This window comes from Panthera leo, chromosome B2 (assembly GCF_018350215.1).
Source record: "Panthera leo isolate Ple1 chromosome B2, P.leo_Ple1_pat1.1, whole genome shotgun sequence".
Taxonomy (NCBI): domain Eukaryota; kingdom Metazoa; phylum Chordata; class Mammalia; order Carnivora; family Felidae; genus Panthera; species Panthera leo.
This window is the reverse complement of record NC_056683.1, coordinates 52,250,722-52,262,829: the sequence shown is the minus strand read 5'-3', so window position 1 is coordinate 52,262,829 and position 12,108 is coordinate 52,250,722. Positions and strand designations below refer to the sequence as shown.

The window sequence follows — 12,108 nt, the reverse complement described above, 5'->3', positions numbered from 1 at the left end:
TTATTTAAATAAATATTAATATATTTGTTTCGAGTACTGAGTGTGCCTTCCAGAAGTTATGGCTTGTGGGTTATTTGTTTTGTTTTGTTTTTTTGGTACAAGCCATCGGCAATAATACATATAATGAGTTGCAGAAATAACTTACCCACAAAATATTAAATATTTATGGTAATATTTTCAGTAAGACTGAGACAGAGAGTTCTCAGTTATTCTGCACCACGAGTGACATAGCATTTGCAAGACTTTCCTAAAAGTGATTTGATAGATATGAATCAAGTGATCACACTGTTCACTGGCTCTTTCTATGCCGTAATATATTGGTGTAGGACAATTATGATATCACTGTCTGCTTTTATACCTATGTTATTGATTAAACTTTGGATAAAAAAAGAAAAACAGTTCACAAATTAATCTAAAATAGAAGATATTTCATAACAATTTTTTTAAATTGGACTAAATGTTTTCAGACTTTAAAGATGTTTGAACTTTAGAGAGCCAACACTATAAAATATAATTTCCTATAGTCTTTTTAGCCGGCTATTATCACACATGTGTCTGAGTTTTAACATTTTAAGTTGACCATGGACTTCTAAAGAGCCTATATAAAGAGGTCATGCTATGTAAAAATTATTATAGGGAAAGAGATGTCTAATGGTCAAAATGATAAGAGCTCACTTTGATTCTTTCATATTCTTCTTGAAAACACTAAGTGATTTAAAATTTCATTTAATATTCAAAAGGTTAATTTCATAAATTTTATTTTTTGATTTTGTGGATGGTAAACTCAATTTTGTATGGCTTAACTTAAGCCTTTATAATCATGTTAAGTAATTGTGGACTAATATAAAATCATTTTTCAAATAGTTTCCCTAAATTACTTCTGAAGGCTTTTAGAATTTTAAATATTCAATAGCAGTTGCTGTTTTTTAGTAAAATGTCTCTGCTAGCACTAGATAATAAACACTAAAGGTTGAAATGAGTTTTAGATATTTATATTTTTTACTCAAAGTAATTATAAAGTGATGTGGCTATTTATTTAATCAGAATTAATGACAGGATTCCCTAGCTCCAGAATCTTTTTGTCAATGAAAGTGAATGCTGCCTGATTATTCAGAGCAACATTAAAAAAAGAAATAAAATCTTACCAAAGCAGTCTACAAATGTATAAACTAATTACTAAAATATTTTAGAGAAAATACTACTGACACGTTAGATTAAAGGTAGGTATTTTAATCTTTGTGCCATTTTCACAAGCTTAAAGAATCCAACTTTTGAGTTGGAAGCTTAAATTTACATGTACTTCTTTGCTTCATAATCTGCAAATAATTTATGGCTCAATTTCTTCATTAATTAACAAAAGCATTCTGATCAAGAGATCTTAGACTGATTTCCAAATATAACTCATTGTATAAAAATTGCCTCAGAGACATGTCACAATTGGTCACCAAACCAGTCTTTCCAAACTCAGTTCTTTAGACTGTATACCCTTACATTGCAGAAACTACAGGTCCAATACCCTCTTTTCTTCTTTCAGGGATAGTTCTCATTGTGTGGGTTTTCTCCCTTCCGGGACACCCTTTCCCATTTTCCCTGTTTGGAGAATCTCTCCTCCAATTCTTCACTGAAATGTTAGCAGCTCCTTTGTAAACATTTGTTCAAATGGCCAGGGCTGAGTCTGTTCTCTCATTTGGGTTCCTAGCACTTTGTATACAAGTATATTGAAATACTAATTACATTATAAACATTTGTTTGTTTGGTTTTCAGTCTCACTCCCTGCAATGTGTTCCCATAGGCAGTCTATTTCTCTCCAGGCTGGCATAATTCCTGGCATATCCTAAGTACTCAAGATGTTGTTTGAACATTAAATAAATGGGACTTAAGACTTCAAAGAAATAGACTTACCCTTTTGGAATTTTCCATTCATTTTGTTTTTGTCTGCATCGTTAATAAGGAAATTTGGGGGAAAATGAAGATGATCCAGAGAAAATATAGCAAATGAATTACAATGTTAGAAAGGAAGGGAAAACCTCAATTTCAAAAATGGCTAGTTAATATTTGGGACAATAGACACCACAGACTGTGCAATTTTAGTTACTATGGGTCTTTGGATAATAGATGAAAAGTAATCCCAGTGCCTTTTAATTTTTATCCTGTTAGAGTGAAAGCATATGCCTAAATTTTTAGTTCCTGACTTTTTTCTTTTCAGTGTTCCAATCAAAGTATTAAGGTAGGAAATAATATAAATTCAAAGATTCAAATACTTTAAAATACCAGACCCATAAGCAATCCATGGGGTACACTGTTTTCGTTGATACATTTTCTAATATACATAAATGTACATCTGTCTAATAAACAAATTCCTTCCTAATGTTTAAACTTCCTAAGTATGGGCCATTGTTATGTACTTACCCAGAAGATAACAGATTGTTTTCCTCAAATTTAATGTAATAATTTTGTAACTAGTACATGCTATACTAAAATGCAGTATTGTTTGATCTCCTTGCTGTGTCCAGGTTTGTGCCATCATCAGGTATTGACAGAAGTGTTTCCACTATTACAGAAAAACCTTAAAGGCTCTCACTGAGAGTTTTGAACCAAAAGAATATAAGGCCTTCAAACTTCTGCTTGTTTAAAGTTAACTGCCACACATATCAGATTGGGGTGCCTGGGTGGCTCAGTCAGTTAAGCATCCGACTTCGGCTCAGGTCATGATCTCACAGTTTACGGGTTTGAGCCCCAGGTTAGGTAGGCTCTGTGCTGACAGCTCAGAGCCTGGAACCTGTTTCAGATTCTGTGTCTCCCTCTCTCTCTGCCCCTCCCCTGCTCATGCTCTGTTTCTCTCTGTCAAAAATTAATAAAATTTTTTTTAAAAATTATAAATTTAACTGCCATATATATCAGATTGGAAACCAAAAGGATTCATAATTAATGTTTTTAAAATGTTTCTTTTGAGAGAGAAAGGGGTTGTGCACATGTGCATGTGTGCACACAAACAGGGGAGGGGCAGAGAGAGAGGGAGGGAGAGAATCCCAAGCAGGCTCTGCACTGTCAGCACAGAGCTCCACGCAGGACTCAATACCTCAAACTGTGAGATCATGATCTGAGCTAAAATCAAGAAACGAACGCTTAACCAACTGAGTTACCCAGGTGCCCACATAATTAATATAATTCTTAAATCAGAAAACATTATGTGATAATTTATCAGTTTAATATTTTATGAATAAACACAGCAAATTTAGATAATTTGACTTAGAGAAGAGCGTAAGTCTATATACTCAACTCCAGTCACGTTTCCAGGCAGGACATGGTTTTAAAATGAAAATTCCCAGTTGTATCTGAAGCCCATTAAAGAACTTGGCACTTGAGGCAATATAACATTGTACTATCTTGTAAAATGTTAATCACTTTGGAATATGTATTTGGATTGTATAAATGAGTTTTTATTGTTTTAGAGAATTTAAGAAAAGCTGGCATAATTAAATATAAATTTTAGGGAAAGTCCTTCCATTCATTCTCTACCCGTAAAATATGAAAACTAGATAACCGTGCATCAACGTTTCCAAAAGACAGAGGTAGGTGGAGTTATTCTGTGAAACTGTTTTGGGTTTCTACTTGGGTTTCGTGCTTTTGCAATACTTTATTAACAGATGCCAATAAAACATACAAGGCCAGCTTCACAATGACTATGCGAATCAAAATTTTAGTTTTCAGCTGTCATATAAATGTCAGCCTGTGGCCCATAATGTACTTACCGCCCCAGCGCTCATCACACACAGTAAAGAGAGTGGTTTTATTGGCTAAGCCAGGGAGCATGGTGCTGCATTCCATGACTATGGCCTGAGGAATCATTATAATGCAGGAGACAATCCAGATGATGACAATGCTATTCCTGGCCCTCTTGGCTGTGCTCTTAAACATCAAAGGGTGACAGATTGCATACCATCGATCCAAGGCAATGCAGCTCAGTGTGAGAACAGACACAGACACTGACACGGTCTAGAGAGAGAAAGAACATAGGACAAGAGAGGTACTTGGTGTTAAATGGATCCATTCTTTGTATCCTTATCACATTAGAAAGGGCCGTGCAGTTAATCAGACTCAAAGTGGTGACAAAATATTTCATGCAAGTTTTTTCCCTAAAAAATATAATAGTACTATATAAAATGTATCAGAGAGAAAAACATATTTCCTGTGAAACATGAAAAAGGTGATATGAAAAGGCTGCAATCATTTTATGCTAAATGTTTTAATTTGTAATATGGCATTCTTTGAGTAATTACTGTCATCATTTTATCTTGCAACTTTGCATTGGCAGGGGAAAAATACTTTTGAAAAACAAAATAGAACATATATGTTTAGTTTGAACTAGAAAACTCTCACTTATAGAGACAATGACATGTTTAGCTTTTAAAATATATAGAAATCTGATTGCAATTGCATTTAACTAGGATTTTTAAAATTATGGATGCTGTAGTACATATTTTCAAATAACAAAGGCTATTTGTGCATTGGTTCATTTCTAGCATGTTGCATGCAAAGGCAAGAGTTATGTTTGAAGAGAATCCTGTATGGGTCTCCTCACCATTATTCTCTTATTGGTGGTATAAGCAACCGGCCTCTCAAACTCAAATAGGTTCACCTAGTCCAGATTTCCATATAATTAACACCACTACAAGTGATGCTTAAAAAAAATTTTTTTTAACATTTATTCATTTTTGAGAGACAGAGACAGAGTGTGAGTGGGGGAGGTGCAGAGTCACAACCCAAAGCAGACTCCATCAGTACAGAGTACTGTATTTACTGGTGCATAATACATACTAGCATTCCATTAACAACACTTTCTTGGCAGGAGGTATAAAATTGCATCTTATCGTAAGTGATTACAAATGAGAGTTGTGTTGCTACCTTCACTTCTAGGAGGGCACATCTGGGTACTTTTTTCATTTAGACTTTGATATTAGATTAAATCAACCTGATAGCAAATCATTTGAGAATGAATCCATTGAAGATTATAAATGTTGGAAAGGAAGTGAGATAAGATGATGTGAACTTCCACTGTTAAGTGCTTGATCTTTCACCCATACTATGGGTACCCTGTGGTCAGGGCAATGCTGGAGACTTGCTTTCGTAGATGATGAATCTGTTCCATGCTAGCATATAATTATGACAAAAAGACATCAGAGATCCATGGCAAGTAGAAGTGGAAATTTGGGGGCGCCTGTCTGGTTCAGTCGGTAGAGCATGTGACTCTTGATCTCAAGGTTGTGATTCGAGCCCCATATTGGGTATGGAGATTACTTTAAAATTTTTAAAAATTAAAAAAAAAAAGACTTGGAAACTTTGGCACACTGCAGATTTGGATACAGGAGCTAATAGACTGGAAAGTAGAAAAGTGTGACAAAGAGATTGGGGGAGACTATCCCACCACCCACCACTTCCATTTCAGTTGGCTTTGTTCTTTTCCTGACATGTCCTGTGCAGACCTTCTTCTGCAGTTAAAAAAAAAAAAAAAGTCACTCTGAAAAAGTAGTCAACTGCTCCTGTAAGTGTGAGAATTAAATATGTTATAATTCTCTAAGAAATCTATGCTAATTATTCACTAAATAGCCCAGTAAATGTTAATGGTCTTGGATTTATAGAATTATTAAAGATACAAAAGGGTCACTTGAATTATTCAGCTAAGCTTTATTACATTTGTGAGCTTTTTAAGATTTTTGTGCATTTTCCGAAGTGTTATTGTTTATTGGTCATAAGCCTAAAGGTTGTATTGTATTATACTGTATTCTAATTAGAAGAAAAATAACATGTAAGTCATAGAAAATTAGTGTATATATATATCCAAAGAATCTTAAACTGAATGACTGAATAACCTTAAAATCTGGCTGGATGTTTTTTGTAATATGTTTTTAAACTTTAAGTAGGATGCAAGTTTCATGTAAAGGACAAAGCCATCAGTTTCAGTATATCACAACTAAGGAAAAACAACTACTCAAGACTGAATGAATGGCTTATTGCTCATTGATACTATTCATACCATTTGGGGAAATTCTATGGAAAATGGGAAATAAATGCTGAGAAAATTTGGAGATAGTAGTTTTACCAGTACACCAATATTTTTGTGCATTTATAACTTTTCATAAAGAACCAATGCTGAATGAGGTAATAAATGGATATATCTATCTATCTATAACTATATAGTTTTATATATATATATATATATATATATATATATATATATATATATATATATATATATAGTCTTTTTACCTGATTCAGATTTTGTGGTTACCCAGTGGTTTTCCCTTGGCCTATAGAGGAGAGAATAAGCTGAGGTCTTGACTAGACTGGGCAGTGTTGATAGAGAAGCAGACAGATTCTCTCAGGAAATGAAAATGTTCCATCACTGTAGGATTTGCTAATAAATTGTGCTGTATGAAATAGTACTGTCAATAACTTTATAAGAGACCCATGCCCTGCATCACTCACTGGGTACACACTGCATCCAATTTGTTCTTTCATGTTCACAGAGGAGTCTGAAATACCTGGTCTATAAGAAGTTATCGCTGTGTATTAGAGAAGGACTGTACCAACTATAGGGTGACATATCCCTCTCTTATCATTCCAGTGTTTGCTCAGGAATCTTCTGGTTTGCAGAGAAAGCATGAAATTTTCTCACTCATCCAAAAGAAGATTCTGGACCAGTGAAGCCATCTTGAAACTTAAGAGAACCCCTCAAATTTTTCCCTTGGTGGTTATTAAAACCAAAAGATGGTAAAATATTATAATTCTGTGCTATTTATAATCTCCCCCAGCGTCTTCATGCAAAACCATATGACCCCTTTATTACTGTTTTCTTCTCCCAATGAGGATATTTTTGTCTGTTGCTCAATGTACTATTAATCTCAAAACAAGCAAACAAAAAATACTGAATTTTATTTTTGTGACCCATTCATGGTTTTCATCTGACAGACACAAATTAACCTTATAGCTAATGTTTGCAGTAAAGTTTATAATGTCCATGGCATTTTACACTTACTATTCTATCAGTGGTGTCTGTCTAAGAAATTATCACTTCTTATAAGTTTACTATAGAACTATTGAGCTAAATATCTCTTCCTAATACTTAAGATCCAAAAGCCTTATCAATATGTTTTCTAGCAATGGGCTGTTTGTGATCTCCCCCAACTTTTGTTCTTATTAAAACTTTATTTTGGGGATACTTTTAAGATCACATAAAAATTGAGGAGAAGTTACAGAGATTTCCCATTTACTCCCTGTCTCTCTCAATATAACCATCCCCCCACCAGAGTGGTACACTGTTACAATTGATGAACCTACACTGACACATCATAATCACTGAAAGTCCATAGTTTACATTATGGTTCAATCTTGGTGCTAAACATTCTATGTGTTTTGAAATATGTATAATGACATATATCCACCATTTTATTATCATTATTTTCTGTGCTCATTCCTTCCCACCTCTGGCAACCATTTATCTTTTTATCGTCTCTCTAGTTTTGCCTTTTCCAGAATGTCATATTATCGAAATCATACAATGTATAGCCTTCTCAGATTGGCTTCTTTCACTTAATAATAAGCATTTAAGTTTCTTCTTTCTTCCATGTCTTTGCATGGCTTAATAGTTCATTTCATTGTAGTACTACATAATATTCTATTGTCTGGATGTACCACAGTTTATCCATTTACCTACTGAAGGACATCTTGGTTGCATCCAAGTTTTGGTGATTATGAAGAAAGCTGCTATAAACATTTGCATGCAAGTTTTTGGGTAAACATAAGTTTTCAACTCCTTTGGGTAAATACCAAGGAATGCAACTGCTGGGTTATATGAAGAGATATTTAGTTTTACAAGAAACAAGCAGAGTGTGTTTCAAAGTGCCTGTACGTCGACCGTAAATGAGAATTCTTATTGTTCCACATTCTCACCAGCATTTGGTGCTGTCTGTGTTCCAGAATTTGGCCATACTAAGAGGTGTATAGTGGTATTTCATTGTTGTTTTAATTTGCATTTTGCCGATGATATAGGATAAAGAGCATCTTGTCATAGCTTCTTTGCCACCTGTATATCATAATTAGTGAGGTGTTTCTGGCCCATTTTTTAATTGGGTTATTTGTTTCCTTACTGTTGAGTTTTCAGAGTTCTGTGTATATTTTGGGTATCAATCCTTTATTATATGCATCTTTTTGAAAATATTTTCTCCAGGTCTGTGGCTTGTCTTCCCTTTCTCTTGTCATTGTCTTTCACAGAGCATAAGTTTTTAATATTAGTGAAGTCAACTTATCAATTATTCCTTTCAGGATCATACCTTTGGTATTGCACCTAAAAAGTCATCAACATACTCAAGATCATCTAGGCTTTTTCTATCTTATCTTCTAGGAGTTTTATACTTTTACATGTTATATTCAGGTCTGTAATCCATTCTGAGTTAATTTTTGTGAAGTGTCTGGATTTTTTTTTTTGCATGTCCAATTGTCCTACCTGCACCAATATTTCATTACTGGGAGTATATTTTCATCCCTTCCAAATAATGTGATCACCATCTGGGAGACTGGATGGAGTAGGGACTGAGGGGTAAGGGATGGTTACAAGAAGATAAGCGGAGAATTGCCATGATCTCATTCACTTTCTGATTGCTAAAGGGAATCCACCTCTTTAAGGGCTGTGGCTGTGGCCATATTTTTAGAACTGTCAGAATACCCATCACAAAATTATTCTCTGAAAGTGTTTATTCTCAATTTATTCTAGGGCAATTCATTGTAGAAAAACTACTTCCACACAGAACAATAAAATGTCTAATGATGATGATAATGATGATGATAACTGATGTTTATTGAGAACATACTATATTTTTGTAAGATCATTCTCTTCCAGAGGGAAATCACTATTCCATGTAATTTATATAAATTATCTTAGTAAAATTTCATCACAACCATAGGAGTGAGCTATAATAAAAATTATTATCCTTTTATAATAAGTGAATCACAAAGAGCTTATGTATTTGGATCAAGAGCATACACTAAGTAAATAGCAGAATAGAGATTCCAAACCTGGTAGTTTGATTCAGAACCAACACTGAAATATATTCACTGTACTAATTTGATCACAGAACTTTAATTTCTCATTGTGAAACAAAATCACTTAACAAAAATAAAAATAAACAGACCTTGCTTATTTGAGCTAGGAGAGGCTCAATCATTAATTTGTTCAATTTCCTTATTTTACAATGGGAAAATTAGAGATCAAAGAAATAAGAGGTTTTCTCAGCATCTAATGATGACTTGAGGATTCTACTGTTTTATTTTTTCACCCAGAACTTATTTACCCAGAAAGTATCAAGTATTATTTTTTAAGTTTGTTAATTTCTTAAGCAAGTATATTTCTCTTAGGTCACTAGTTAATTTACCAGAAGACCATAACTGAAAATACTTCTAATACTTAACTGAAAATACTTTTTCAGTAGCTTCTGTGTTTGAATAGATAGAAGTGTGGAAAAAAATTACCTGTAAATAAGGAATAACTTTACAGAGGGACTGTCCAAAGAACCAGGTCTCGGTGATATCCACAACCAATGTGGCTGGGAGGCAGGTAATGGTCACGAGCACATCAGCCAGAGAAAGGTTGACTATGAAGTAGTTGGTTACTGTCCTCATGTGATGGTTTTTCCACACTGCCACACAAACTAATTTGGACAAAAAAAAAAAAAAAGAATTGTTACCGTTAAGGACTAAATATTTTTGTCCCCACAAAATTCCTACGTTGAAATCCTAACACGTTGTGTGATGGTGTTAGGAAATGGGCCTTCAGGAGATGAATAGATCATGGTGGCAGAGCCCTCAATAATGGGATTAGTGCCTTATAAAAGGGACCCCAGAGACATTCCTTGCCCCTACCACCATATGAGGACACAGTGAAAAGCTGTTGTCTATGAACCAGGAGATTGGCCCTTACCAGACATTAAATCTGCTACAGCTTTGATCTTGGACTTCTCAGATTTCAGAACTGTGAGAAATAAATGTATGTGGTTCATAAGCCATCTAGTTTATGGTATTCTGTTACAGCAGCCCAAAAAGACTAAGACAGTAATAATACAAAGAAAATAGGTACTGATGAGGAAATACTGCCAAGCTGATTAATACTCCTGTAAGGTCCACAAATAAACATTGAAAAGGGAATGTACTATTTTCATTGAATCAGTCAACTTAATGTGAATTCTGAATCCATGCTTAAAATCAGTTCATTTGTTTCTCAATGGATCATAATACTACATTCATTCTTACTTGATTTTGAATCACGATTCCCAGAAGTTAAAGAACAATCTTTGATTCTTCTTTCTATTCCCTTAGTGCTCAGCATGTAGTAGAGACTCAAGAAATATTTACCGAAGTGAGATGAATTAGGAGCTAGCCATTTTGAATGAACTATAGTGTTTGCCTCAGCCATGACATTTATCCTATCTGCTCCCAAACTCTGCATTTAGAACTTTTAATAGATGAAGAGGTTTAAGAGACAAAAGCCAACAATTATTCAACCCCTATTATTGGCAAACAACGAGCTATATGGTTCATATATAAAAGGCTTAGGTCATTTAATCTTGACAATCACAAGGGAAGACATTGTTACCATCATTTTTTACATGAAGCAATTGAGACACAGGGAATTTGTGGAGCTCGGTTAGGGACAAATGGATCATAAAGCACAGAACTACAACTGCAGCTGGGATTCAACACCAAGTGAGGAATCTTGGTCTTTTCACCATGCCTTTTTCTTTATTTGTAAAAAATGAATGGGTTATAGCGAAGTACATATAACTTCCAGAGACTCAATCCTCTTTCCTTGCTGTTACTCTTGATGGCTTCTAAACATCACCTCCAATCAAACACATTTTTCAATACTCTCAGAGTCGAGCCATCCTCATTGCCTTTCATTGTATCTTCATTTTTAAAAGCTGTTCTTATCTTATTCAGTTGCTCTTTATGAAAAGAACATCCAGTTCCTCAATTCTCTGTCCTCCTCTGTGTGGTGTATCCAAAAGTTACATAACCACTGACTCAAGAACTATATAGGTGTAAGCACTGCTACCCACATCTATTGACGGTTTGCTTCACTAAAAGTAACTGAATTTGCCTTGGGTATCATTAAACTGTCAGAGCTGTCACCTATGCATCCAAATGATGCAGTGATTAGTAACCTTATGTAGTGAATAAATAAAAGCACATTTTGTTAAATTTAAGTCACTAAATAAGGATTTCTTTTGGACAATTTTATACCGTTTATTAAGAGTTTCATATGCTGAAAATGTTTTCAGTCGCTCCTGAAGCTTAAATTACCTTTAAGTCACCAACAGATGCTAAGTTAATAAAATACCTGAATTCCTGAGGACTGAATTTTGAAAACTTCACATCTTTCTCTAATTCCAGTATACTAGTATCCAAAAATCCAGATGAATTTTATTAAGGTAAACTGTAGTCATTATTATCTGAAAGTGATACAACTGAATTATTTTTTCCCCAGAAACACTTGAAGACATACAAACATACACACACATACACAAAGGCACACTAGTATTTGAGTAACGTGTTATCATAACTTGTTATAAGGAAATTGTTATAAGTATCACACTGTTAATACTTGGTCAAGAAATGACTCAAATGGTTCAATTTTGGATCTAGGAAAGAAAATAAGACTTAAAAAATACAACCAGTTCTAGATTTACTCCCAAGTATCCATATTTTGAAGGTAAGACAAAGATGGAAAGACAGTATTGATGAATTATGACCAGCCAATATGAGAAAAGTATATTTTCAGCTGGTATCATTTTTTCAGCCATTGAATATTCCTTATGCTTTTCCTTTTATTCCCATGACTTACTCATTCCATAACTCGAGGCCTGTTATATCTTATAAGGGGTTAATATCTAAAATATATAAAGAACTTATACAACTCATCACCAAAACAATAAACAATCTAATTAAAAAATGGGCAGAATACCTGAATAGATACATACAAATGGCCAAAAGACACATGAAAAGACGCTCAACATCACTAATTGTCAGTGAAATAAAAAGAACAACCACAGTGAGATA

General features: G+C 34.1%; 1 protein-coding gene across 3 annotated transcripts in view; it reads right to left on the bottom strand.

Annotated features, from left to right (window-relative positions):
• The window catches only part of HCRTR2 (hypocretin receptor 2), a 107,498-nt gene that overhangs the window by 28,536 nt on the left and 66,854 nt on the right, over positions 1–12,108 (bottom strand). For 2 of the 3 annotated variants that reach the window (XM_042937325.1, XM_042937326.1), the window contains exons 2-3: positions 9,526–9,704; positions 3,753–3,996 (exon numbers count right to left, since the gene is read on the bottom strand). In XM_042937325.1, the coding sequence (XP_042793259.1) occupies positions 3,753–3,996; positions 9,526–9,704 (423 nt within the window). Of the gene's footprint in view, positions 1–3,752; positions 3,997–9,525; positions 9,705–9,973; positions 10,025–11,389; positions 11,502–12,108 lie in introns of all 3 variants that reach the window. The other variant, XM_042937327.1, reaches the window with a different exon arrangement.